Raw genomic sequence first — 27900 nt, 5'->3', positions numbered from 1 at the left:
CGTGGTGTTCTGTCCCATTCTCTTCCTAGCCCTGGGTACAAGCCATTTCTAAGTATCATCAAACCACAGATCCAGAAACTAAATGAAATAGTAGAAGAGCAAGTACAACCTGAAGCATTTCAGCCAGTGAATCCTTCTAAGGTTCCTGAACAAGTGAACCCAAGAGCTGAGGAAAGCAGGAATTCATCTAGCCATGGCACTAATCCTCAGAGCGATGCTGGCAGCAGCAGTGCAAGCAGACATGAAGAGGACAAGGCTAAGACAGAGGATGAAGATTCATTCCAAGAAAGCAGTTATGACTGTGTTGTGTCTTAAATGGAAGGTGAACAACTTCCCAAGCATCAGGTGTGAAAGGAAGCAAACCAGCTCTTAGATCTGCTTCTGTGTCTTGGATTTGAACTCTTTTTTTAATTTTGTTTTTTTTTGGTTTTTTAATATTTCAATCTTTGAAATTCTTAGTGGGGATAACTAAACACCAGTTTCATCTAATAATTTCAAAAGGAGACATGACTCTTTTTTGATGGAATCACCAGACTGCAGCTTTACATTTTGATAATTTAAATAGTGTTGGACAGACAGTGAACACATAGAGACAGATTCAGCCAATGTTCATCAGTACCTTTACACCACCAACAAGTTCTGAAGAAACTACTTATAACTTGCTTGAGTTTAAAAGGCGAAGAGGGGATTAAATATAAAAACTTTTCTTTGCAGCTTGCCTGCCTAATAAATGTCTGATCAATGCAGTTCGGATTGGTTTGATACTGATATTTTGTATTAAAGGACTGTAAAATATATTGTATGTTTTTGTGAATAATCTTGTACAAATACTCAAGACTGTACCATATTTGGAGGTACCTATATGTATTTGCATGTTTCTAGATGACTAGTAAAGTTAAAGCAGAGTTGCACTTCTTTCTGGATGAGGCATACTTTACTGACCTAACACTGACACAAGGTGGCTTACCTGTTTTTTACTGCCACTTAACAGATCTTATAGTTGGGTTAAGAGACTGCTGAAGGTTATTTATTTCATTGTAAATTCTTTTCTGATAAATGGATTTTTAAAATGTAAATAATCATCATATACTCTTGCAATGGAAAACTAGTTTAACAGCTCATACTTAAACATTTTTCAAACATTTTATAATATGCATACTTCTAACTAAGACATATTTAACTTTCATACAATGTTATGAAAACCTGGCTGCAGAAGTCTGTTGCTTTGAGGTACTTATTTTTTTCTAGCTGCTGTCCCTATGTAATAACTACCTGTAACAGTATTAATTTAGGTATTAGCTTGTTTGTACTGTGCAATCTGAACAAAAATGCAACATTACTCATTTTATACATGATAAACTAGTTTATTTTTTATAACATCACTTGATTACTGACATGGACCAAACTAGTTATCGTAGGGTAGTTACAGCATCTGTTGCTTTTCCAGTGTAGTTACTAAATCCACATCCATTTAAACTCTGAAAATTAAGACTATTCACAATTAAGTTTTAAATGAATTGTGGTTTGATCATCTTTATTTCCTTTGTAGATAAGATCAAGTGCTTTAAAATGTACAGATATTAAACTGTTGCTTTAGAATGGCTTTACTAAGCCAGTACAACCAGTACAAGTGCAATAATTGCGAGTATTACGTGGAAAGCTGGAGCTATTAATGTATGCAACTTGAACTTACATTTTAAGAGTTGAAACTGAGGCTGAAGTTAGAGGAAAGAAACTCAGTCTGAGTCCCAGCATTAAGTTTATTCTGCATTGTAGCTACTGGTTACAGATAATGTCTATCATACCTACAAAGCCTGTTGTGACCTGACGTCAAAATTCATTATTGTTTTAAGGGGATAATACTTAAAGCTTTTTTTATGATAAAGAAACCTGCTTAATCTATGTTAAAAGAAATAAAAACTGTGCTTCAAGTTACTATTTTTCTGTGGTTCTGTGGTAATGATGTAAGCCAAGCCCATCCTGGTCAGCGTTCTGCTGTTCAGGTTTTGGATCTGTGCAAGTAAAAGATACATTAACTGATATATTAACATTCTTAATATTCATATCTTACTACTGTGCTACTGTTGTTTAGCAGGTAAATCTTTTTAGTTGTGAAATTTTAGAAGTTTGTACTTCTTTAGTAGTAATTATCTCTATGCAAATCTTATGTGCTAATTTTGTATTTTGATTTCACTGCTGTTATACTTGTAATTAAAAGAAAAATGTATTCAACTTTACTTGAAGTTACTCCTGTGAAAAATAACAATTTCTGACTTCAAGCCATTCAGGTAGGCCATCTTAGAGAGACAAAGCTCTCTAACCACCTGATGAAGATTGTGTTTTATACTCCTGCAGCTTCTTTTTTACAGGATGAAGGAATCAAACCTTTACCTTATTTTAGTGCATCTTTGGAGTTACATCCACCTGCTGCTGTGAAAAGAGATGAAGTGGGTTTGGGTGGCAAGGGGGGCTGTGTCAGACAGAGCCTCTCTGTAATGTATTTAACAAGGGGTAAAAAATGCTGTGGGAGATGAGTGAGGGGGAGTCCTGCAGGCAGCCAGGCCTATAAAGGAAGAGCAGGAGGAGGTATACCAGGCACTGCAACAGAGATTCCCTGCAGCCTGTGGCTCTGTGCAAGTAAACACGTAAATGACACAACACTCTTGCCTCCTACTGCTGCAGTACTGCTCAGCAGCTCAATTCTTTTAGACAATGGGGAAGCAGGCTCTCCACCTGCAACCCACTGTGGAGCACTGTGGAGCAGATATCCAGAGAGGCAGCCTTGGAGCACCTGCACTAGGCAGGTGGATGGATAAGCCCTGAAGGAAGCTGCAGCCCAAAAGAGCCTGTGCAAGAGCAAGTTTCTGGCAAGAACTGCCGCCCCCCCAGGGGATCCACGCTGGAACAGTCTCTTCCTGAAGGACCACCCAGCAAGAGAAGGATCGACTTTGAAGCAGTTTATGAGAGACTATCCCATGGAGTGGACCCCATGCAGGAGCGCTGGAGCGGGGCAATAGTGAGGAGTGGAAAGAAGCAGAGAGGAAATGTTACAGACTGACCCTGACCTGACCCTCAATAGACCATCCCCAGTTCTCCCACATCACTGTGAGGGAGAAGGTAGAAGAGTAAGTCCAGGAAGGAAAGGGAGGTTGGGGGAAAGTGGTCAATTACCAACTTCTAATTTTAATTGGTAATAAATTAACTTTCCCAAGGCCAGTTTGTTTCATTTGTCATGGGTATGTGTAAGTAATGTCCCTGTCTCAACCCATGAATTTTCTCATTCTGTGTTCTCAGTCTGCTGAGAGGAGGGTGTCAGTAGGTCCACCAACTAGTCTGGGTTAACCCACCACAAAAGGTTTATTCATCTAGAAATCTGCACCATTTAAATAAAGATAGGAAAAATGGGTCACTTAGCCAGTTGAGGATCAGTATCTTTTTATGGAATTCCAACATGTTGACACTCTTTTCACTTTGTGTATCCAGCTCACATAAAACTGGCTGTTAGATTTCCTTCTTCACAACAATTTGCCTATCAAGTTTTCTTGATCTGTTTTTTATCCTGTGCAAAGCTAACTGCCGCAGAAAAGCAGCAACAGTACTCTGTATTCCTCGCTACCAATTTAACAAGTCCTTTCACATTTGCAAATACAGGCTTTGTATACTTGCAAAATATATACTTGGTATACTTGGTATACTTGCAAAACTACTTGAATCAAGTTGCATTTCTGAAGGTAATTTTTCACAATCACTTTTGTCAACCCAAGCAAGCTGATTTTTCCTCAGCATGTTTTAGGTCAAAGAAACCAGTTCAAATAGTTTTAGAGCCAAAGTGTCTTTAAGCTACAAGTTTGAGACCCACTGTTAAGTAAGCAGAAGTACTTGAATTCATAATCTAGCCAAAACCTGTACAAAGGAGGTCCTTTTTATAATAAACTGAGGGGAGAAGTTGTCTATGGCTATAATATTATAAAGGATGATGGGTAACTTGCTTAGGGTGGTAACCTGGCTTCAGCTGAAGGATGGACTTCCCACAACTAAGAGAGAACATAAAGGCTACAGACACAATTTACAGACAGTTTCCTGTCCTAGAGCTGAACACTGTTGAAGTACTCTAGTCGGCAGTGACAGGAATGGCAGCGTATGGTGAGTGGTGTAAGATATCCCAGTGTTTAAGCAAAGAAAAGAGCGATACAAATGTGTTGAGTGTTCTATTTATCATGTGCCCACTGAAATAGGAAACTCCACTGGGCTTACTTACTCAGGGTGCACTGAGAGAAGACTTATAGAAGTCCACAGCTGGAGCCTGAAGCCTCGTACACAGCAGACACAAGGCACCTAGCTACTCTTTCCTTACTTTTTTTCAAGTTACTGTTTCCTATCCAAAAAAACTCCAAACCCCCTCAAAAACCCCAACAAAAGCAAAAGAATAAAACAAAACCAAAAACCCCAAACAATACAAAATAAAAACCTTGAAACAAAACAAACCAAAACCACCCAAACAGAACAAACCAAAACCCTCTCCCCTGAAAAAAGCATCTCCAAATAAACTCCATGGGCAGCTCTCTAAGATGGTTACTTCAACTCATCTGTACACTTACTGGCTTTGAAGCTTCTATTTGTTCCATTCTCAGAACAGACTAAAAGAGCTGTTCCTTTTTAGATTAATTACTCCTAGTTTTTAAGACTGATTCTTTCAGTTTTGTGAAACTGAATTTTTTAAAAACATGTTTGCTACTGATGCTTGACGTCTTGTTTGAAATACAGTGCTAATTTCTAGGATCAATTTATTCCCCAAGACTGAAAGGGATTTTCATGCAGGCTGAGAATACATGTTCTGTCTTCAAAATGGAAGCCACAGTTACAGAAATTGACACCACAGAATGTAGGTTTACTGATCTTGCATATCTTCCTACCATTCTCCACCAAGACCACATACCAAGTTCTAATATGAGTCATCCTGCAGGCCCCTTCCAGATAACCATCAAAAGTCAGATTACATTTAGCACTCAAGGGAGAAAAGTATGGAACAGCTCTGCCGTGTAGACAAACTGTTCTTCAGCTATGTCCCACCTGCTACCACTAGCTCTGGTACAGACTTGTTAGATCTTGTCTATTTGATTAGTGTTTTTCCAGGACTGCAATCCAACCCAGACTGACAGACATTAAAGACAGGTCTTACTGGCACAGAACAGCCCCACTCATCTCAACAGTCATCAGTTTGTGTATGACAGCTGAAATTTTCCTGTTCATTGCACTTCTCCCAACACTTTATTTCTTCATAAAAGAATACTCTACTTGACAGACAATCTTGAAGGTATGGTAACACACTACAAGGATGCACTAGATTTAGAATCACAACATGTAGAGGCTTCCTTTGCTTTAATTAAGTACTTAGTACTCTGCTTCAGAAATATGTATTTTAATAGAGAACATAGTAGATTCTCAAAGCCATCAAAATGAGGGAAAAACACAAGAAAGCAATTTAGAAAATGCTGTGGATATAAATTTTTTCAGATGGGCATAGCGAATTCTAATCAACTGTTTCCTGCCTCCACTAAGAATAACTAATGTTTCTGCATTATGCCCTTGTATCCTGAAAGTTACCAGCTGCTTGCTTTTCATATACTTCAAATAGTAAGTCACACAATGCTTTTTTATGAGAAATAGTAACCTACAGTAGCAGAAGACTCATCTGCTTGTACTTCGATAGGGAAGCAGATGGACACAAACAGCAAATTTTTCCATCCTGTTTTTTTTTGTCTTAGATCAACAATAAATCTGGTGTCAACCATCAACTTTGCAGAGAATACTTAGCCTAGCTACCAGTGACTTCTCTGTATCACATCTGATTTCAAAAACCACCTTCCTCGCTAGGAAACCAGCCAGAACTCCCATTTTACCTTCTTTCAACTCAGACGATTTTTGCATTCTTTGGCCAAGCTTATCTTCCACACAGCTCTAACACCAGCTGTCTAGTAACACCCAGCACCTCTTAGCAGTATTCCTACCCCGATCTAGGGTAAAACATTACTGCAATGAATGAAAACAACTCATACAGCCTTTAATCATGCTAAAAATCAAGTGTCACCAATCAAGTTTTGCTTTTATTCACAAAGACAGAAATTTGCAACAAATCAGACATACCTCATAATTAAAATATTTAACAAGGATTAAATCCTGAGACAGCAGAAGTTATTGCTTCACTTAAAGTTTCAGAAATTGCCAACAGGCATTTTTATATTTTTGGCTCTCAGTATGAATTCTTCACACAGTATTTTCAAAGCTTTAAATCAGAGGCAAAACACAAAAAACTGAGGAAGGTGGTAAATATCAGTGCAGCTTTAGTTAACTAGCTGTGCATCAGCTAGAGTACAGTACAACATATTTGTTGAGATTCAAGACACAGGAGTTTCAGTTCGTAATTCTGATTTTCAAATCACTAATAGCACTTTCAAATTATATAGGGATTGTACTTTCAAATCAAATACAATCAAGTGAGTGATGATTAATGCACATTAATGAATAAACCCACAGGTTTTAAAATACTGATGGCCAGTTCATTATGATTACAGTAATTAAACCTCTTACCCTAGTCCATGAGTAAGTGACAATCTTTTTTAATGTCCTTGCAACCAATGACACTGGTTACTTCCACTATTACACAGAACTACAGAACAACCCAGAGGAAAAAATACCTAACTGGAGAGTTGTTATCCATCACAGCTCACACAAATTAACTGTCACACAATTTTCTTTCATGTGCTCTGCAAACTTACCAGTACTAGCATGTTTCTACTCGAGATGATGATGCCTGCACAAAATCTGCTCTGCGTGACATTAGGCAATACTCATGAGATTAAAAAAAACACTTAAATTTGTAGTGTGGTAATGATATAGTCAAATGTTTTATATATAATTTGTCAAAAAACATGGAAGTTCCTTCAAATACACTAGGTTCTTTGAATTTCAGAAATTACCCTTAACTGTAAATCACTGTACTAAAAAAACCCCAAAACCTAGTAAGTATAAAAAAAGAGGTCAGTAGCTCCTGACTTCAAAGCTCGTCAATTAAAATTGGAAGATACTCTAAAACACAGCCATTTATAAAACCCATCCTATGAAAATAAAATAAGAGCAATCCAGAATATTAGATAGCTTTTCAAGATTACTCTTTTAGGTACTTTTCCTTATGGAAAGGAAACCTTATTTTAAGAAACAGTAAAATGTATTAGCAAGTGCAATACTGACACACTACCAAAAGTTTCTCCAGAGGAGATACCAAAATTAGCCAATTCTAAGAAATTGGAAGGTAACCTAAAATTTAGAGTAGATTAATTATAAGGCATCCACTTACAGGAGTGCGGACTTAGCACCCTTACATATGAGAGAGCAAGTCACATGCTCATGTGCTGATAGTGAAAGATCCCAACAGGAACAAAACCACAAGATGGTAGTTAGGCTGAACTCAGCCACTCATGCCGTAACACCGAAGAGACAGGAAAAGGGGTAGAACTAAGTTTTTTAACAGAAACATACAATTTGGATAAACAATTACCACATTCCATCATAATATTGATTTCTCTGCATTGTGCATTTGCCAAGGACTCAATGCAGCCTCCATGAGTACCACAGTTTTGAGTGACTTTTTCCAGTGACAAAAGTAATGCTCAGGACTTTGCCACCTCTGCCCTGCTCCCACAGGAACAGGTGGAGATCAGACTTGAACAGGACGGATAGGACTGTTAGGTGGTACTCCATGTATCAGTGAAGTACAATTTTACATAGCATCAAAATAATTCCATAAAGCCCTTCCATTACAATTGCCAGCATTTATTATGCTAATATTACCTCATCAAGTGCAGTTTTCATTTTAAGAATCCCACTAGCCAAACTGCCACTTCAGTGGAAGAGCCAAGGTGAACTGCATTCAGAAAAGTATTATATCCCCAAGACAGCAGTAGTCTTTAAATAGTCAAACTGCCAAAGAAACACCATTTGCTGAAGTATTTAAATTCTTGCTGAAGTCTCTGGCATCTTATTAGAAAGTGCTTGCCACAAGGGCATTCTGCAACAGAAATAACCCTATTAGCCCTGCAGCATTGCTGTCAAAATTAAAAGACAAAAAGGTCATAAGTACAGGACCAGCCAGAAGAAAATGTCCAGTTTGGAAACCTCTCCAATAAGGCATAGAGTTGAGGTGACTTTTGATCTTCCCCAAAAAAGTAATGTGCTGCTATGGCAAGGGAAACTATTCCATCAGAATGCGTTTCTGGGACCTGAAAGTGAGAAAAAGAAAACACAGTCTTTATGATTGTTCATGACTTTTCAGCATGATATCAATTCAGATGCACTTTTCTGCCGACAGCTTCTATGCAACAAAATCCATCCTGCGGTTCTTTGTCCTACGTTAAAACATTTCCCATCTTCAGCATATCAGTCTGATTACATGATGAGTTCAATTTGAAATGAACTGACAACCAGATGTTTATATCACAGTGCCTCTGATGTGTTATTACACACTTCCACGTGCTCCAACTTAAATGTTTGTATCTGTCTGTTTTGCTGACAAATCAAGATATGGACTCCAACACACTGTTTACACTGATCCTTCTATGGCAAATCCTGAAGATACACAGCCCCTTTCTGCCTAGCTTTGCCGCTATCAGTCTTGCAAAGCTTGTCACACCTGAGACTCCAGTCTGCTTTATCAAGTACCCTATGAGGATTATTTGTGTTTAGACTGCCTGGTGCAAGAAGGAAAAAGGAACTTTCTGAATTTTCAAGGATACTTGTAATATTTATCGAAGGATAAGACACTGTTAAACCTGTAGTAAAAACATACAGGTCTGCAAAAACTTACTCCTTTGCAAGTTAAAAGGGTGGGGAGGCAGATCATAAATCCCACTGAAACAACAAGGTTGGAAGCCTTGCTTCCAGCTGAAAATAATGTAAAAGAAACTTTAGAAAAAAAAAGTTTTTACAACGCTGTTCAGTTTCAAGACAGGTAAATTTTCCACCAAGGACTCTGTAATTTCCCAAAACCAATCAAACAAGACAAGAGAAAAGGAAAGCGAACTACTCATAATAATAAAAATAAACTCTGAAGTAACAGTAGTAAAGATAAAACTTCACATACTTTGAGGTAAAGATTGGAGAAATCAAAACTTATGATCAAAGACCATGCAGACAAGAAAAGTATTTTTCCCTTGGCTGTTTGTCAAGTTGGCAGACTAGTCATGGAAAATACATGGGAACTGATCTAGAGAGCTGACATATGAAAAGAGGGATACTAGAATTAAGATCTGCCACATAGAACAAAGCTTTAGGAAGTTGCTGTGACATTTTTCACACAAGAATGCAGCCATGGTGGGAAGAGGGCGGACCAAGGCATCACCAGGTTTCCAGCAGTGCCGCACTCACCGTCAGTTCCACCCAGAAGTGCCAGGGAGCCGCATGCAGCCCGTGGGAGTAGAATACAAAGTAGTCTCCCCCAATGCTGGGGACCGGCATTCCATCTCCGAGGGACCAGCGGGACAGCGCCGACCCCGCGCGTGGCCGCACGTACAGGGACATGTGGCTTGGGCCTGCGGGGACAGAGATGTGTGTCCACATGGATCCACGGGCAGAGACAGAATAACCACCTGCTTTCCCACGGAACAGCACGTCATCCTTGAGCTACTACTCATGTCTTCTAAAGCATGACAGAAATGTCTTCTCTACAGAAGATGCTTCAATATTTTCTAAGCATTGGGATAAGTGAGATGATGTAACAGAGGAATACAGGACATTTTATAATAATAAATATAATATAGTCACACACATACTAACATACAAAGTGCTACAAGATCAAGTTTAGAAAGGACCTGTGTAAAACAATCAAGACTAATTCAAGACAGATGAGGCTATCAGTCCTAGAAATAAGAACAGCAAGAACCACTCACAGCTTCTACTGTGCTGTGAAACTGAATTAATTCATGCTAATCTCAGAAAGTTCACTGTATCTTGGGAATGGCACTAGAACCCACAGTACTGGAGTCAAAGCCTGATTTATTAAGGGCATAAACACAAATCATAAAACAAAAACTTCAGTCACTCACCAGACACTTCAAAGCTTAACCTCACAGAATTCCAGGGCATCGGCTTCTTGGACAGAAGTTTAAACTGAATGGGACTTCTTGGCAAAATTTCTGGAGCAGGAAGATACCAGTTTTTCCTGTGGAGAAAAAATAGTTTCAAGTTACTCTCAATGCAACACCCTGATGTACTAAACATCAGCAGACAAGAAGTTTCTCTACAGTACAGATGACTGTGCTGCTATTACATGAAATATTCAAGAAGTGTTGATGCTAGCAGAAGGCAGGTAAAATCAGCAAGTGGCCAGACAAATATTTAAAGGGCATATTAACAGAAAAATAGTCAGCACTGTATCAATTCATTACCTTCATCTGCCTTAAATTACAAAACAAATGAGTATTTTCACCTTCAAATGGCTGAACTTTTGTTCTCAAGATTCCTGAGGTGTGAGAAATAGCCACAGCAGCTGGTTTCCTTCTGTGGAGAGCTGCTACTCTAGACATCCTCTGCTGTCAGCTGCGGTGAAGGAAGGGAAGAAGGGAGGAGACATACATCCTCCTACTCTGATCTGCCCTTTAGGGGCCCCCCTTCACCTTTTTCTCCACTGGTGCTTACATCTGTTTTCCACACATAATTTCTGCAGCTCCTGCAGCAGACCCATAAATCTCTTGCAGAACTGTGTCAGAAGACAAAGCATCTAGGCAGAAGTTTGTCCTCTGAAGAGGAAGGATTATTTACTTTTAGACCAAGATTATCCTTTGTTTTTCTTCCCTTACATAAGCAAAATTGCATAAATGACCCCTGTACTTTGCAGTAAAGTGCTCAAATGAAGCAGATTTCACACGAACCGGAACATGAAATGCACTGGCAGAATCCAAGGAAGGCCACAGAAGGGAGCTTGCTCCTCACATGGAGTTCTGATGGTGTCATTGATTTCAGGTACATGGGGAGTTATGTGAGATATTCCATTATAATCAAACCCATTAATCCATATACCAGAGTCACTTTTAATCACATTTCCATCTAGATCATGAAATCTTCTGCTTGTGTGCTAGAAAAAAAGAAACAAACACAGAAAGATAATGGAGCCTCTGGAGTTTCCAACAGTGAGAGGTGATTCTGAAATAACCCCCCTGTGAATCCTTAAAGTCTACTGCGTTTTCAGTAAACCTTTCAGCACTGAACATGTATCTGAGTATTTACGAATAAAAATGCAAGAATTATTCAGATAAGAAACATACCACAAAAACACAATCAGAAGATGACCATTTTAGTTCACCTCAAACTACATCCACTTTTTAAATTACCATTGCTTACACAATTCACCCATTTAAAACGCCCTAAAACCCCCTGCTCTTCTGACACAGATGAGCTGAACAGAGAGTGGACAAGGGAAACAAGAGCACTTGCTTCAAATTGAGGAATACTCATTAGAGCTTTTAAACCAAAAAAGAAAGGGAATATTAAGCATTGAAAAAAACCAAACACTCCTGCAACCAAAAGGAGCAATACAACATGCAAAGCTTTTCTTACCTGGAGAAAGACTCGCTTAGGCTTTGGGTTAGCAGCATCAGAACTGTAAGGAAAGAAGATTCCACTACAAACGAGAATCAGAGTGACTACAAACACAGTAGTTAAAGTTACTAGTGTCGTTTTGGTACTTTTGACAAGGTAAATGAAGTTAATCTAGAGAATAAAAAAACAGTCCAGTTACAAAACTGCAACACTTATATCTAAGACACTATTTGCATAATTCTAAAATTCAATTATGAAACTGAAGGTACATTAAGAAAACGTAATTGCAAGTACTGCCTCATACAAGACACTTCTTTTTAATCTTAGTATTTAAAACTAGGGTTTTTAAGATGATTTCTTTTTTACAGAAAAGGAATAAAGTAAGTACTTCCTGGAGCTTTCAAAACTTTCCTGTTTTTAAAACAACTGCTGACAAAAAAAAAGCCCAACAGAACCTTTCCAGGTTCTATGGCAGCAGAAAAAGCCTACAAACTTGAGTATTCTTTCTGAAGTTTGTACATGTAATGTTCAGCCATACATTACATCTAAAATGAATCTCTGCTCAAAATTCAGCATTACATTTTGTATTTTATGTCACGTTATGCATTTTACTACATCATCATAGAGCAATATAAGCTCTGCTTCAATGACCTTTCTTCCACTAACAAAAAACATGAAATCTTTGACAGATCTTCTAGAACTTTCCTTTTAAGAAACTGACATTTAAGATTTTTAATTAAAAAACTCATCTTATGCTAAACTATAGAGGAGAAAGTAGTTTAAGAGTTTTAAACAACATTTACAAAATCTACTTACAAAATAGGAAGACAGGATCATAGTGAAGATCACAATAAATCCTGCCAACACCATATCTGGTGGAATTTCTGAACCACTTCGTCCCATGACAGGTGTAAACATTTCAAACACAGTCCAACTAAGATACAGCATATACAGATAGGGAACAAACATCCCCAGCATGTACATCACAATAAACTTTATTGTGGCACCTATACAGAACAGGAAAAAAACAAAAGACAAAAAGGTAAAAAGGTAAAAGCTTAAAAGGACATAAACATACATCTTTACTGATATATCCACAAGGATATATTGCTGCCAAGACCCAAGACACAATACCGGTCCTCATCCCTGACACTGGATATGGAAAGGAGATCTCATTTTGCACAGCCAACACCATTGTAATTATAATGTATAATTTTCAAATCCACCACAAAATTAATTCTGCTTTACAAGAAAAATGCAAACAATTTCCTGTCCCAAGTATTCTTTAAATATTACAAGATTTTTATTAACCTTTACTTTTCAACAAAATCCTGATCACTTATTAATAGACTCACATACAGTTATTTTAGCCTGAGACAGAGGATGTTTTTCAGTGTATTTTTTTAAAGCTTCTCACACTTTCAAACTGCCTCTAGTTCAAGAACACTTCTTTCATTACAAAAATGTGACTTAGTTAATTTGACTACTCAAAGTCAATGTTTGCAATCTTTTTGTTCAAATAAGAGTAGGGGTACAAGTTTTGAAACACAATTTCTGCCCCTCAAAACCCATACCTTTTTGGCTGAATTCCTTGTGGATCATCAGCTTAGTGAGTAAAGGAAATGCTACCCATAACGTACAAATGAATGCTGAACAAAGGCCCTTCTGAGTCATCACAGCCAATGCTATTGACCAAATCATCAATGAGGCATCAAAAAAAACATCTCCCAGGTACTGCTCATTCACATTCTGTAGCAAAAAGTAAATACAGTTCATTACTGTGCACATTCCATAGATCCCATTTCATGAGAACACAGAGAAAAATCCATACTCCTTGTATATAACTGTTTTCCTTGGGCAAAACAATTTTAACAAGCATCATCTCACCATTCTCTTACCATACAGAACTATTGATGACAGTATATTTTTTTATTAGTTTTCTAAATCTGCTGACATAACTTGAAAAAGAGATTACATAGGCTGGGAAAGAAGGAGGAAGGGAATGTACAAATGACCACACAAAAGAATACACAAAGCTAGTGTTTTAGGAAACGAGGATCTTTTTTAAAAAAATGTAACACAGCACATTAAAAAACTACATAATACTTACGAGTGAAAAAAATTATCTGGACATCTTGAGAATGTAAATTTGCTTTTGAACAGCTGTTAACAGACTTCTTACACAAGCACTGTTATTAGTGCACAAATATTATACCACTTTAGGTGACTCTTTTAGGTCATGCCCAAGCTGTCACTTCAGAAATCTGATTATTAAAATATGTTACTTGTTTTGAATAAAAGATATCATAGGTGAAACAATACCAGATGTGTTTCAGGGGAAATAAAAAAAAGAAGAATTTTAACCATCAAAAACGTGATTTGATTTGGTTTTGGGTTTTTTTTTTAAGTTACATGGGCAATATAAGTGTTTGCAGTGCATGACTCCTAACTGCAAATCCTGCTAAGTAGCAAGAGGGACTGTTTGCATGATCAATGGTTATAAGAAAGCACCTACTTCAGTTTTGGGGTGAGAAGAAAAAAATGGAGAAGAGTGAAGAAACATAAAAGTTGCCAAACCTATTTCAAAACATAAAGCTTATCAACTCATAAGCTGTTGAGCCATGAACAGGCATTGCCTCTGATAGCAAAAGAAGAGACTGGCTTCCAAAATTTTTACGCAACTTTTAAGTCAAATTCAAGTTACAGAAGCAACATTAACTGTACAGTGTGGTACAAGCTACAGCATGCAATGCTTCTGATTTTCAGATGGTTGATCTGATGATTAGGCAATGAAGTAGATACAGAGCCTGCAAGGTCTTAACAGCTAATGAAAGTATAAGCCAGCTCATCCAGAAGACTGGAAAATGGTAACATTGCATTTATTTTATAAATGGCTCTTCTTTTCCACAAAGGGAAAACACCAAATACATGTATTTGGTAACATACATGTACCAGTCACACTCCCCTTCCCCAAAAACTTTCTAAAAACCCCACTTCCACAGAGAAAGACATGATGGCTCCACTCTGAACTTTTCGTACAATCAAATGGCATGAAGTTCTTAAAGCTTTTTCAAACATTTATATTTGGCTGACAACTAAGGCTCCTTAATTCGCTTATCCAAAACCCACCCAAATGGCTGAGATGGTAAGTAACTGCAAGCTGAATGACTAAATATTACTGCACCTAAAACCTCAACCTAGCAGGCCTGAGTAGTCAACTTCTGGCCTAGAAGAGTTTAATCTATCAGATACCCCAAAACTATTTGTATTTAACACAAAACCATGTGGTACTGTTATTATCTATAATTATGAAATCATTACACACATTAAATTGCATTGATTAGTCCATAAAAAAGAATACTAAGCAAAACAGGTAGACAGACAGTAATCATGACAAATGACAGCAATCCTCACTGAGCCTTTCGGGGCCTAAGTAAATTTTATCACAGAGAAAAACAGAGACAACAAAGAGCTCTGTTCCATCTCCAGCTGTGGTCAAAACAACTACAAATCAGAAAAATCACAGAACTGTTTAGGTTGAAAAATACCTTTGAGATCATTTGATCTAAGCTTTACACTGCCAAGGCTACTGGTAAATCATGTCCCTAAATGACACATCTACACATCTAGCCATCTTTTAATTATGTCTAGTGACCCAATCCTTTCCTTGGGCAGTCTGTTTTGGAGCTTGATAATCCTTTCCATAAAGAAATGTCTCTTAATATCTTATCTGAACCTTCCCTGGCATAACTTGCCATTTCCTCTTACCCTGCTGCTTGTTGCCTGGGAGAAGAAACCAAACCCCACCTGGCTACACTCTCTTTTCAGGCAACTGTAGAGAGTGGTAAGGTCCCCCCGAGTTTCCTTTTCTCCACCCTAAACAGCCCCAGCTCCCTCAACTGTTCCTACAGGACTTGTGCTCCAGACCCTTCTCCAGCCTCACTGCCTTTCTCTGGACATGGTCCAGCACCTCTGTGTCTTTCCTGTACTGAGGGGCCCAGAATTGAACACAGGATTTGAAGTGTGGTCTCACCCGTGCCAAGTACAATCCCTGTACTTCGTCGTTTGTACAAGGGACAATCCCTGCCCTGCTCCTGCTGGCCACACTATTGCTGGCACAGGCCAGGATGCCATTGGCCTCCTTGGCCACCTGGGCACTGCTGGCTCCTGTTCAGCTGCTGTCACCAGCACCCCCAGGGCCTTTTCCTCTGGGCAGCTTTCCAGCCACTCTGCCCCAGCCTGTGGCACTGCCTGGGGCTGTTGTGACCCAAGACACCAAGGCTCCTGCCTTTTTTCTGAAACATCTCCTAAAGGTCAAAGCTTCCTTAAATCATATACCTCTTGCCTCTCTGAGTTAGCAGAACAATCCCTATGTTTAGATGAAGCAATTTTTTACAGTGACATTTTAAATAATGGAAACTTTTTGCCATTTTTTTTAACCAGCTCAAAAGGTAGGTCCTCCACAGATTAAACACCTCATTGCCCTTCAACAATAACAACAAAGTCTTGCCTACCTTGTAGAAGAATTTCTTGGCTAGCATGTGCACAAGAATGAGTTTAGCTGCAGCTGCAGTACCATAAAGAGACACAGAAACATAGAAATGGGTGTACCAAGAAAGAGCCCTCCCAATGATGGAGACAAACATTGCCACCATTAGGACTGCCACCAGTGTGCACACCCAGCTCGTCAAGGTTAAGCTGAATGCAGTCAGTAACTTCTTCAGGTTATGAACAGCTAAGAAGAAAAAAAGTTTCATTCAACACTTGTGTATTCTACTGCAGACATTCATCAAAATTTTAATTACCCCATAGTGTAACTAATGACCAAAATATCTGTGAAGGTATTTTAACAGCATAGTTTGCATCACTTAGCCTATTTCTTTGCATGTGTATTTGCACACATTCCTGCAGCAAGGTTTGCTCCCAGAATGTTGCTGGTGTATTTTGCAGATTACAGCATTCTTGATAGCAGAAATTTTTACTAGGGGACTGGTGGAGCTGTGGTTCCTCTTATACAAAAGAACGCAACAAGAAACCCAACAAAAAACAACAACAAAAACTCCAAACCAAAAGAAACTCCCCCTCCCAAAAATACAAAAATCAAGCCAAACAAACCACCAAAAAAAAACCCCCAAGTCCCCCTCCTCGTTCCCAAAAAAAAACCCCAACAACAAAAAAATTGTTTTTCCTGTAACATTTGCTTACTCCAAAAAGGTTTTCTTGATTTTGAGGAGATGGGTGTCTTTTCTTAAGCCTTTTTTCTTTTAAACATACATGTTCATGCACATACTAAGAAGGTCTAACTAGATTTAAGTTGGTTTATACTCTGTATTAAGCTTTTCTGTCATTGTCCCCATTTTTTTTCTTAGTTGGTCCTGTCTATAGACAGGTGTTGAAGAAACACAGTTATGACACCATATCTGAATTAACAAAATTAAAAATTATATGGATACTAGGCAATTTTTTTCAATTTCCAGATCTTTGAAAGATTTCATTTTAATCTTCATGAAATGATAAGAGACAAAATCATGATTCATAAATGCTAGACATCTAGGCCCACCATATTCATTCATTATCATAAACATTCAGATGTAAGTTTTAAACACAAAGTAACTTCTGTGGCATGCTGCACACCTAAAATTTATTTCTGAGGTTCAACTAACCAGATGCTGTGATTGCCTGAACACTTTACGACCTACACTTTTGCATCTAGTAACTGCTATTTCTTAAACAGTAATGCAAATAAAAAAGAAAAAAAGAACAAAAATCACCAAGACTTACCTCTGGGTTTTGGCTGTAATACTTTTTTGCTTAAATAAAAAAAAGCAACCGTTGCTGTAATATAGTTCATAATTGTGCCAACACGAGCAGGATAAGCCAGGACAAATAAACCAAGTATATCAAAGAACACAACATTTCCATGCCGATACTCAAAAGATTTAGCCAGTTTTTCTGATGTAGCTAGGTATTTTAGGACAGCTAAAATATTGTCACCTATTAAAAGAACAGATACAAAATATAATTTTATCAACACTGATAAATTACCACACAGCATTTTTTAAATAACCATTCTGAAAAGCTGTAAAGAAATATCCTTAATGAAGACATGAATACACAAATAATTATTCTCAAACTGGTGTTCAACAGTACACACAGAATAGTATTTTCATGAGTTATTCTATCCAGCTGTCAAAATAAGTATACTTGGGAAGTCTCATGAACTTAGACACCACCACAGTGAAGGCAACAGTCAGGCTTTCAGCCCATAAACTCTTCTTCACTTCTGGTATTTAGCACTGGACTTGAAGACTAACCCATAGACGAGTTTAGAATTTCCTAATCTTCCTCCTCTTCTTCTCACCACTAAGTGACCCCTCCAGGTTTCCATGACTATGAATTACCTGCCTTTCTTTCCCTACAGGACTGTAAAGACAAGGCCACTGTTTTCCTTTGTAGCCTCCAGGCACCAATCACCTTTTCCTCTCACACAGGTAAACAAATGAGAACAATCATTCTCTACTTTCATTTTGCTTTTACTACATCATTTGAAGTGCTCACTGGTTGTAAAGTCTGTCTTCTTTTTCTTTTTTTTCCTAAATCTGTGATATATTTAGTGGGACAAGTTCTACATAAAACCATCATGCCTACTAAAATCATCTTTCCAATAAGAATTTAGAAGTGTTACGTTCTGTCCTGTAGCTAAATTGATGCAAGGAAGTATTTAAAACTCTTATTCATGCTGGTCATCTAAGCTGGTCTCTATATAAACTTGAAGAGTGAATTGTCAAAATCCTGGAGGCATTTGGATTATTCTAGCTTTTCCTGGGAAACTAAGGCCCTTAGTAATTTTCAGTCTGAAAACAGCCTGCTATGAGCACAACCTGTTGTAGATTGTAGAAAATAAATCCTGTTTACCCAGTCAGTGTGCTACCACATAAGTTTGACCAAGGTCTGTCCTAAAACAAAAATCTGTGTTGGCAGATCAGTCTCTATGCCACCAACCTACCCAAAAGCTTCTGATGAGAAACATTAACCAATAATGAGACTTAGTGAGATAAATGGAACACGGAATGCTGAAGAGTCAGGTATCAGTGGATAGACAGTAACTTTGATTTGAAAGCGATTGTGGAATCCAATAAATATCACCGGATGCTGATAAAGTTTATCCTCCCAGTTGACCAAATATATTTCCTTTTTATTTAAAAGATATGTATTCAGCTAATTCTTTCTTCTTGAGAATACAACCAACATGTACCTAATGTGTAATTAAAATTATTAATTTATCACTAAAGCAGTCTTACAGCAAAATGTAAAAGCAGCTACAATACAACTCTTTGATAAAGTATTGAATTTTTGAAATACCAACCTGCTCTCTGAATGGAATCTGTCAAAATTCTGTCTGATGTGTCATATTCTGTATGGTAAATGTAGCCATTTTCAATAAAAGCCAAATCTATTCCTACAGAAAGAGAAGCAGCATTTTTAAAATCTATGCAATCCTAAAACCCCAAAATAACTATGTGAAAGCCTCCCATATACTTCACAGAAAATGTTGCTCTACTTTGTAACCCAGTCATAATCCTTAGAGATGAACAGAACAGTCTTCTCTGTAGAAAGAAAGCTAACTGGACTTCCAGTGCCTTTAAAAGAGAACAGCTTTCAAACATTTTAAAGCATCTGTCTTTTTGCATGCACCGATTCCCATGACATCTGTATGCCACTGGAGGAACACATGAAAACACCAGATCATCTCAGCTTCAGAAAATATGTACAGGGTGCTTGCCAAGTGTTTACTTGCTCTTCACTGAATGCTCATGCTGAAAAGTAATAAAAAGCAGCACTGTGAAACTACAGAGCACCTTCTCAAAACACCAGGTGTGCTCTTTGTACTTCTAATGTGCAAGCAATTTTTCAGAGAGCCGGACTGAAAATGCTTCATCTCAAAGTCCAAATAAGTTGTTCAAACAAACAAAGGTATTGACCAAAACCCAAAGGTTATTCTGCTTCATTAGTTATACATTCAGTGTATACCATTCACCTGTTCAGCTGCATATGCAAAAAGCTGCCACTTGTAATCTGAATTCTCACAATTTTTGGCTAATTAGGTCTCAATTCTGAGAAACAAACCAGGTTTTTTACTTAGTTTTTTTTTATTGGTTTATAAAAAAGCACCCAGAGGTCAATGAGAAATCATTTACCATCCAGGTACGATTCTGAACAAAGAAGACATTGTACAAAATCAGCTACTCTATTTTCAGACTAGAAGTGTACTTTAGAACAGTACAGAACATGCCAGAACATCTGCTTTGTACTAACAATCAATTAAAAAATATCTCTTTTCTTGAAAGTAACTCAAATGACAACCTGTCCTGGACAACAAGGACTTTACAGAAGTTTACAGTCTTTTGAAATGTGTCCACATTGAGTGAACATTTCACATTTCTTTCCCACTTTCATTCTCCACAAAAAGGATGGCAACCTGTAAACAGATGAGCAAAACTAAAAAGCTTCTGTCCTGTCCTTGATTATGGAAAAAACAAACAAAACCTGCCAAAACCCCCCTAAAACCAAATCCCCCAAACAAAACAACACCACCAGTAGGAAAAAAACCCAACCCACAACAACCAAACAAAAACAACAAAAAAACCGACCAACAACAAAAAAATCCCAATCAAACAAAAACCAAGGGTAGTGAAAATACATTAATCATTATGTCACTGTCTCTAAAGAAGATGATTTTGGTTTTTCCATCAGATACAGACATTTAACTCCTGCAGGCAGTTTATTAACATCATTTACCAAAATGTTTCAAAATAGAATATTTGAGTACTGTTAATTCCTGGAGTACTTTCCTGATTTACAGGAAGCTTTTCTACCATGTAGTTCCTTTCTGGAAAGCACCAGTCATCCAAAAACATCCCTAACAAATGATACTATGTTTATTTGTTTATTTATAAACAAACTCAATTTAAAAACTCTTTTCCTTGGAAAGGAACAGGGAAATTCCCTCACAATATGAGAGACAGACAAAATTTGAGGATGTTCAACCACAGAACAGTGTCCTTGTTATAAATGTAATGTGTATTGACATGCCTTTTGATAACATACCTGGAACATTGCCAAAATCCCTGTAGATACGGAAGTCTGTATCTGCTGGGATAATGCCACTCTGAAATATTTCCTGTGCCACCACAGAGGCAAAGGGATGTTTGGCTGCAACTACATATGCTTGCACCAACCAAGGGTTCTCAGGTCCTAACAAAAGATGAGCAGAAAATTCACTGCAAATATTTTTTGAAGTTGAGTTAGGATATGCATCCTCATGGTAATAAATAATTGAAAATAACTCACTGGAGATTTAACACTGTTGCCCCACAGAGCATATAGTAAGTACAATTGTGTTGGATAAGTGACTCACATTTGAGAGAAACAATTAGCTACACCTGAGGAATAAAAAAAACAAGCCACTGTTGATCTCCTGTGCTCAGTGGCAGAGCAGATAAGCCATGTCCCAAAAAGACCCAGCATTAATAAAGAAGTCACAGCCTTTAGCCAAGCTTCCAATACATCATGTATGTATCACATATCAATACTGTTGTTTAGAAAAATATCTCTCCCCCTAAAGCATTCAGTGTAAGTAAACAGCTTCAGTACAAGAAAGTCCACAGTCCAGCCTAAAAAACACAGAAGTTCTGCTGGTTCCTCAGCATGAGATGGAGTCCTACTGCCAACATCTTACTCCAAAGATTTTAAAAGAACTGCTGTGAAAAATAAATAGAACATACGAAAGTATGAGTATTAAGATATAGGTACTATTCAAATGTTTTTCCCCTTTTTACCTTGATGTCAAAGGGAAACACAACTTCTATTATTCTGCCCTCCACCGGCTTCCCACCTATGAAGTAACTTCTGTGGCACTGTTTTGCCTGTAACTATCTAAAGACTGAGAACAACTTAACTGCTGCACAGGACTGGGAAAAAGGCAGAGGTTTTCCTGTCTTTTGCTTATGAGTCATTTTCAATATTCCTTCAAGTCTGCATCATTTATTATCAAATTATCCTACTGTAGAAATTGGACACAATACAAGCTCATACCTGTTTGAAAAACAAGTTCTTTTCCTCCTACACCTGCTGCCTCCAGGTTAATAAAAGCTCTGACTGATTTGGCCCACTCATGTTGTGTAATGAAGCCATGACTAGCCTTGATGGGAAAACAAAAAAAATATAGGTCAAATATCTACCAGACAAGCCTAAATGCTATTTTCTATGATTCAAGACTGCATATAACTCAAGACTGCACAAGGCAGATACCACAAACAGATGCAGAAAATGCAAGTCTTCTACTAAAACTAATAGATAATATTCTTAATCCAACTACATTTTTCCCTTTGAAATCATACACATTTTCCTCATAAAAGACAGGTAATCAGTGAATATTTCAAGAGACTAAACACAAGCCATATCTTTCATTTGCTAAGAGTTTTAATATACTACTTTGATGTATAATTTATAATTTTGGCACATTCCTACCTGCAAAATATTTTCTTCTGCACCATTAAATAAGAATATGACAGCATGCTGCAGGGACTCTGATGATTTTGAAAGTGTGTTAAGTATTTCAAGCATCACTGCACAGCTAACAGCATCATCACTGGCACCTTAAAATAATCAGCAAAATAATAAGGCTTACAACTAATGCACAGATTTGCAACAAAGACAAGAGAGGAAAAATGGTTTATGCTATTTCAGTCAATATAACTGCAGTACAATTGTAATAAGCTTTAGTATATTTTCTGGTACTGCTTGTACCCTCTGTCTATACAACTTGAAAGCAACAGCTGAAAGAAAAAATATGTTCAGAAGTTGAGCAAGTGAATTACAAGAGATCAGATCCAACACTACTGCTCAAGAAAAGCAGACTAACCAGGTTACTAGGAAAGCAATGTGATCATTATCTACTTTCCTAAATACTAAGTGAACAAATAAGGATGTAATTTTCATTGACAACATTCTAGAACTTAAAAACATAAACATTCCCACACAAGTCACCCTAAAGCATTCTATACTGTTACAATGCATTCAATTAGGATAAAACCTCTAATTAACAGCTAACAGTGCAAAATAAAGGAATACCAGAAATCACATCTTTAAAATCATCCCATGGTATGAATTAAAACAAAAGATTCTCATCATCAGATGCTTTTCACCACCCTTCTTTCTTTGCAAAAACCCCTCTCACTCTAATCTCTGTTCTCTTTGAGCTTCTTATCCAACATTACAATCTCACACCTCCCATGCCCCACTGGTTTTTTATCTTGATTAAACATCCATCTTTTAGTCAAGCTGTCCAATTTTCCCACTTCCCTCACTTTGGTGGAAGTTTTAGCACCTCCCTATCCTGTTCTAATAAATAAAATTTGGGAGAAAACAGAAATCTAAACTTCATTCCTTTGGGCCTGGGTTGCTAACATGCACTGAGATGCTTACACTGGTATGGTCAGGTCTCACTTGTTAGCTGCTCAAAATGTTTGATTTACACATAAAAAAAAAAGAAGAGCAGCTTTTCCAAAGCTTGTCCCCAGGCAAAACTTAGGAAGTATCTGCTATGAAAACAACATGTCCCTAATATAAATATAAATCTTACTCTAGATTTTAGCTTTACTTTACTGTATGGAATAAATAAAAATAAAATCTTTCCAATATACCATTCTCTACCCTATTTCTCAGAAATTATGGCCCTGTTCTGACAAAAGTTTTCCATAGATCACCACCCAAATACCTGATTTAAGGCCCTGATTGTCACAGGTTTTCACTAATTTCACAGAATATCACAGAGCATTCTGAGCTGGAGGGGACCTTAATTGCTACCCAAGTTCATCAGGAGTCTGCTCTTAGCCACACTGAGTTCTTTCATTTAAAATGCTGTATTGAAAACTCAGCAGACATGTATAGTTTACAGTGAAGTTAGTAATTTACCTGCCTTGCTGTGACACTAAGAAAAGTAAGTTATTGGCTTCAAGAGCCATACAGATTTACACCTGATAAAAGCATACACGTTGCTATAGATTATAACACAAACTTGCAGAGAAAATACACCCAGTACCTCATACAGAACAAAACTGACAGGAGGCTGTAACAGATTTTACAGCAGGTATCAGTAAACTAAGAAAACCACATTATGTCTGCAATGATAATTTCAAGGATGTTTTTGCTATCGAGTTTATCAGAAAAGAATCAAATAGGACATATAAACTGAAGACCAGTAGAATCAGAACAAGAGATATGTTTTAGGACTTTACAGTTTATGTTTTTTCCTTCACAAGGAACAGAAACTTTCTAAAATTAATGATTTACTCAGATTTGCCTCATGTATTTTGTATATATATGCACCACAAGAAGATTGTATTTTATTATCTGATTTTCGAATGTGTTACTCACTGATCTTTCAGTCATGCTGATTCTGGTTAAAAGCCCACCTTTTTGGTAATGACAAAAGGGGCTGTAAGCAAATAGATAAGAGAAATACAGGACAAGAGAAAACAAAAGGTTCTTGCTTAGGTAATGTGCAACTGGCATACTATGAAAACAAAAGGCAGAGCAGCTCCTTGCTGCTATAAAGGGCTAGGCTGCTTTGTGATTAAGAACAAGCACACAGGCAGATTTCTAGCTCCTCTGCAGATTTCTGTAAAATCCTTTACAAATCACTCATGTTTCTGGCATCTCTGTGCAAGCTTGGTGAAATATTTCAGTATCTGAGTAACTGTAAAGAAAATAACTGATGTAAACATAATCCTGTTTTATAACCCACAGAAACTGACACACAATTCACATAGGACATCAATATGAAAACAATTTTTAATTATCATAGTACTGTGTTTGTGAAATATTTTAAGTCTAGGTAGACATACGTAGACTAAACTAGCATCAAAGTAATTAGCATCTTTGCAGTTCCTCAACCACAGAGCGTGTATAATAATCATGCATCTATTAAGCTTAATTTAGGAACTCACACTGTACAAATATGACTGAGGAGAAAGAAAAGTTCTGTATACTATTTATGGGCAGAAAAAGACAGAAGGAGTCCAGCAAAGCTTCATTTCTCTAGCTAATACTCAACTGCTTCCTTAATAATGAAGACTAGTCACATGTGCTAAAGAACAGAAGGTTCACTATCAAAAAAATAAAATATTGCATGGGATGTAAATGAAGAAACTCCAGTAAAAGCTGCATCATTGGTGAGTGCCACCCGTGGGTGTTTTCCAACTGTAATAAGAGGCACATACCTGTGGCTGAGTGTTACAACAAATTTTGTGGTTTAGATCCATACCTTCCTGGCTTTGTTAAACCCACAAATTTACAAAACAGTTTACATCCTTGCTGCAATAACAATTTAAGAGGATTAGATTTAAAAAATATAGAGGAACAAGAGAATAAGAGAGTACACAACAATGAAAGTCAAACTAGCAGTAAAAGATATACATAATGCCAAGGCAGCAGTACCCCAGCCTTTGATCACTACAGTCTTTTGAGGCAGAAGCTTTGAATATGCAAAGAAAAAAAACCTGGCATATCTTAAGCATATCAGACTGAAAATATGAGATACCAGCAAAAGGAGGGGAAAACAGACTTGTTAGTGAGAATGGGCATAGTCTCTGGCACAAAGCATCCTGTGAAAGGAAAATCAGGATTAAATCTGTACAGAAGTATGAAAATACCTGGACCACAGGTGGAAATAGCGCATGAACTATATGCATAAGCAGTGAATTATAAGAAGAACAGATATAACCAAGCTTTCCAGAAATCTAAATAAGCATCTGTAAATTGCTGCCTACCAGAAAGTGAGAGTGAAATCCTGAGTTTAACAGGATCAACCTGTCACTCTAACACAATGAATTTCACTGAGACCAAGTTGACTAGTTGACACATGCATTATTCTAACATGGCTACTTGGTAGGAGAAATCCATGAGCCAAGCTCTGCAGCTCACATAACACACAAAAACATGGAACAAACACACAGACCTACCCGGGGTATTTGGTACGGAATCAAAGTGACAATTGGATAACACTGCATGCTCAGCTCCATTTCGAGGTTCCAGCTTCACTACCACATTGGTTATGTTTGCATAGTAACTAGTAAAACCTCCTAAAAAGTCAATGCTGAAGGAGCCTGTAGGCCTCTGTATGTCTACAGATATCTTGTGAGCATCCGTGCTTTCTCTTTCTATTCCCCTAATTTGTTCTAAGAGGTAGTTAACTGCAAGAACTTCATTTTCTGGACTTCCAACTGTTCTGGGCCCAATTGCTGTAATGTTGTCAAGATATCCCCTGTAAGACATAAATTAAAACTTAAGCATCAATACATTCAACATTTAGTGTGTAACTCATCTACAACTGCAAAATTTTCATATACGGTTCTATTTCAAAACTCAAGGTAAGGAGAGGCTAAAGCCAGTTAGATCATAATGGATATATAGCCCTGATCTTTACTCTGGACTCCTTATCTTAACTACTATGATATTAAGCCATCGTATTGGTTCTCTGGTCTGAACGTATCAATTCAAAAATTAACAGAATGGTGAATGGAGAAGCTAAAGATTTTTCCTTTAGCGAGGTTCTGTATGCTCTTTTCTGAATGTCTGAAAAGCACACTTTTATCAAGACATTATACACCTGACGTTAACACTCTAAAAGTGAAATTACACTGACAGTTTTAGTCTTCCCGACGCCTCGGTGACACAACAACTGAAAATTTGCCAAGAGGCTTTCCGAGACACTGAACACTAACGCCAGACTACTAGAACTAAACTACGGGGGACGCGCTGTTCCATCAACTCCGAGCTCTCGCCAAGGCAGACCACCGCACGACCCCTCTGCGAGGGACCGCCACCCATCCCGGTCGCCTCCCACCCGGCGGCCCCGCCGTACCTGGCGCGGGAGGCGCTGAAGTCGCGGGGCCCGGCGACGGCGGGTGAGCGGTTCAGCAGCTGCCGGTGCGACACCTGCGCCAGCGCCCGCAGCCCCAGCAGGTACAGCAGCACCAGCGGCGCCCCCCGCGCCTCGGGCAGCGGCAGCAGCGGCCGCCGCCCGCCCCGCTTCTTCCCGCCCGCGCCGTGGTCGCTGTCCTCCCGCGGCGGCGGCTGGCGGCGGTCGCGCTGTGCGGCAGTAGCGCGGAGCCTCCACACGGCCGTGTCACCGCCGCGCTCCATGGCCGCGCCGCCCGCCGCGCAGCCGCCGTACGAGCAGGAGCTCGGGTCAGAGCGCGGCCCGGCCCCGCCCGCCTCTGACGTGGCGCGGCTGAGGGCCCCGCGGTGGGGATGGCTGCGCAGCCCGCTGATGGGTCGGTTGGTTTGGAAGGGTGGAGCAGGTTACTTGGTCCTACCTTCCTGCCCAAGCCGCAGACGACGTCCAGGACCACATGGGACGGGATTTGGCCATACTGCTCTTGAATATCCCCAGTGAGGGAGACTCCACAGCCTCTCTGGGCAATCTGTTCCAGTGCTCCGTCACCTGCTCTGTAAAGAGGTTGTTCCTCGTGTTCGTGTGGAAATTCCTGTGCATAATTTTCTGACCGTTGGCCTTTTGTCTTTTGCCCTCTTCCCCTATTGCTCAGAGCCCTTGAGAAGAGCCTGGTCCATGCTCTTGGCACTCGCCCTTCAGAGACTTCCAGATACTGATAAAGTCGCCTAGCAGTCATATTTTCTTGAGGATGAACAAGCCCAGCTCTCAGCCTTTCCTCACAAAAGAGGTGTTCCAATTCACCTTTGTTGCTCTCTGCTGGACCTGCTCCAGGAGCTCCATGTCTTTCTTGTCCTCAGGAGCCCATAACTGGGCACAGCCAGTGCGGCTGGGCCTGTCCTTGGCCACACACTGAGGGTGAGAAGCCCTCAGCACTGGTTGCCTTTGGAAAGTGGTGGCCTGTCAGTGGTGAGGCGCTGGGCCCACTGTCCAGCCAGAGCTCCAGGGTCAGCATCTGCCAGACTCTGACCAAAAGACTGTCCTGTGCATTACGTGCTGCATCTCCTCACTTGCAAAGGTTTGCAAGGCTTTCCCCAGGCTTCCTGATTATTTTAGTTGTTTCAGTTGGTTGGTTTTGTTTTCATTAAAACAGAAAGCTCACAGCAGTAACAGTGGTGCCATGCGGGGGAGCATCAGAGTGCCACACTAACTCTCTAACCCTAAAAATCATGAAGTTACAGCACCGGTGGCTCTTGCAGGGTCTCCCCCTCCACTGCATTGTATCTTTAGCATTTCATAGCTGTAGCAGTGTCCAGACTGGAGCTCAGGTAGGCTGGGGTGCAGAGCAATAGTGC

The 27900-nt window shown here is 38.8% G+C and overlaps 2 protein-coding genes across 7 annotated transcripts in view; one reads left to right on the top strand and one right to left on the bottom strand.

Annotated features, from left to right (window-relative positions):
• The window catches only part of RIC1 (RIC1 partner of RAB6A GEF complex), a 46794-nt gene extending 44858 nt beyond the window's left edge, over positions 1-1936 (top strand). For all 6 annotated transcript variants that reach the window (XM_088054328.1, XM_088054329.1, XM_014252263.2 and 3 more), the window contains one exon: positions 30-1936. In XM_088054328.1, the coding sequence (XP_087910454.1) occupies positions 30-315 (286 nt within the window). In that variant the 3' untranslated portion in view covers positions 316-1936. The remainder of the gene's footprint in view (positions 1-29) is intronic.
• Positions 1937-7814: 5878 nt separating this feature from the next.
• Positions 7815-26796, bottom strand: ERMP1 (endoplasmic reticulum metallopeptidase 1). The gene is made up of 15 exons (XM_005522756.2): positions 26516-26796; positions 25614-25915; positions 22120-22247; positions 21685-21790; positions 20698-20844; positions 18956-19048; positions 17371-17583; positions 16104-16324; positions 13164-13338; positions 12406-12596; positions 11608-11760; positions 10923-11125; positions 10098-10213; positions 9421-9584; positions 7815-8276 (listed from the first exon to the last, which is right to left on the bottom strand). Exons 1-15 carry the CDS (start codon positions 26794-26796, stop codon positions 8112-8114), a joined length of 2658 nt encoding a protein of 885 aa, XP_005522813.1. The 3' UTR covers positions 7815-8111.
• Between the last annotated feature and the right edge of the window lie 1104 nt (positions 26797-27900).

This window comes from Pseudopodoces humilis, chromosome 4 (assembly GCF_049639895.1).
Source record: "Pseudopodoces humilis isolate 2021_Gansu_Grassland_sample_001 chromosome 4, ASM4963989v1, whole genome shotgun sequence".
Lineage (NCBI taxonomy): Eukaryota > Metazoa > Chordata > Aves > Passeriformes > Paridae > Pseudopodoces > Pseudopodoces humilis.
This window is presented reverse-complemented; position numbering and strand designations above follow the sequence as displayed.

Excerpts from the sequence above, each read along its gene's own strand:
- ERMP1 (XM_005522756.2), bottom strand. The coding sequence starts at position 26,796 with ATGGAGCGCGGCGGTGACACGGCCGTGTGGAGGCTCCGCGCTACTGCC. Across the intron at positions 16,325-17,370 it reads ATTACAGCCAAAACCCAGAG|CTGTTCATAACCTGAAGAAG; the intron begins GTAAGTCTTGGT and ends TTTTCTTCTTAG. Across the intron at positions 12,597-13,163 it reads CAAGGAATTCAGCCAAAAAG|GTGCCACAATAAAGTTTATT; the intron begins GTATGGGTTTTG and ends TGTTCTGTATAG.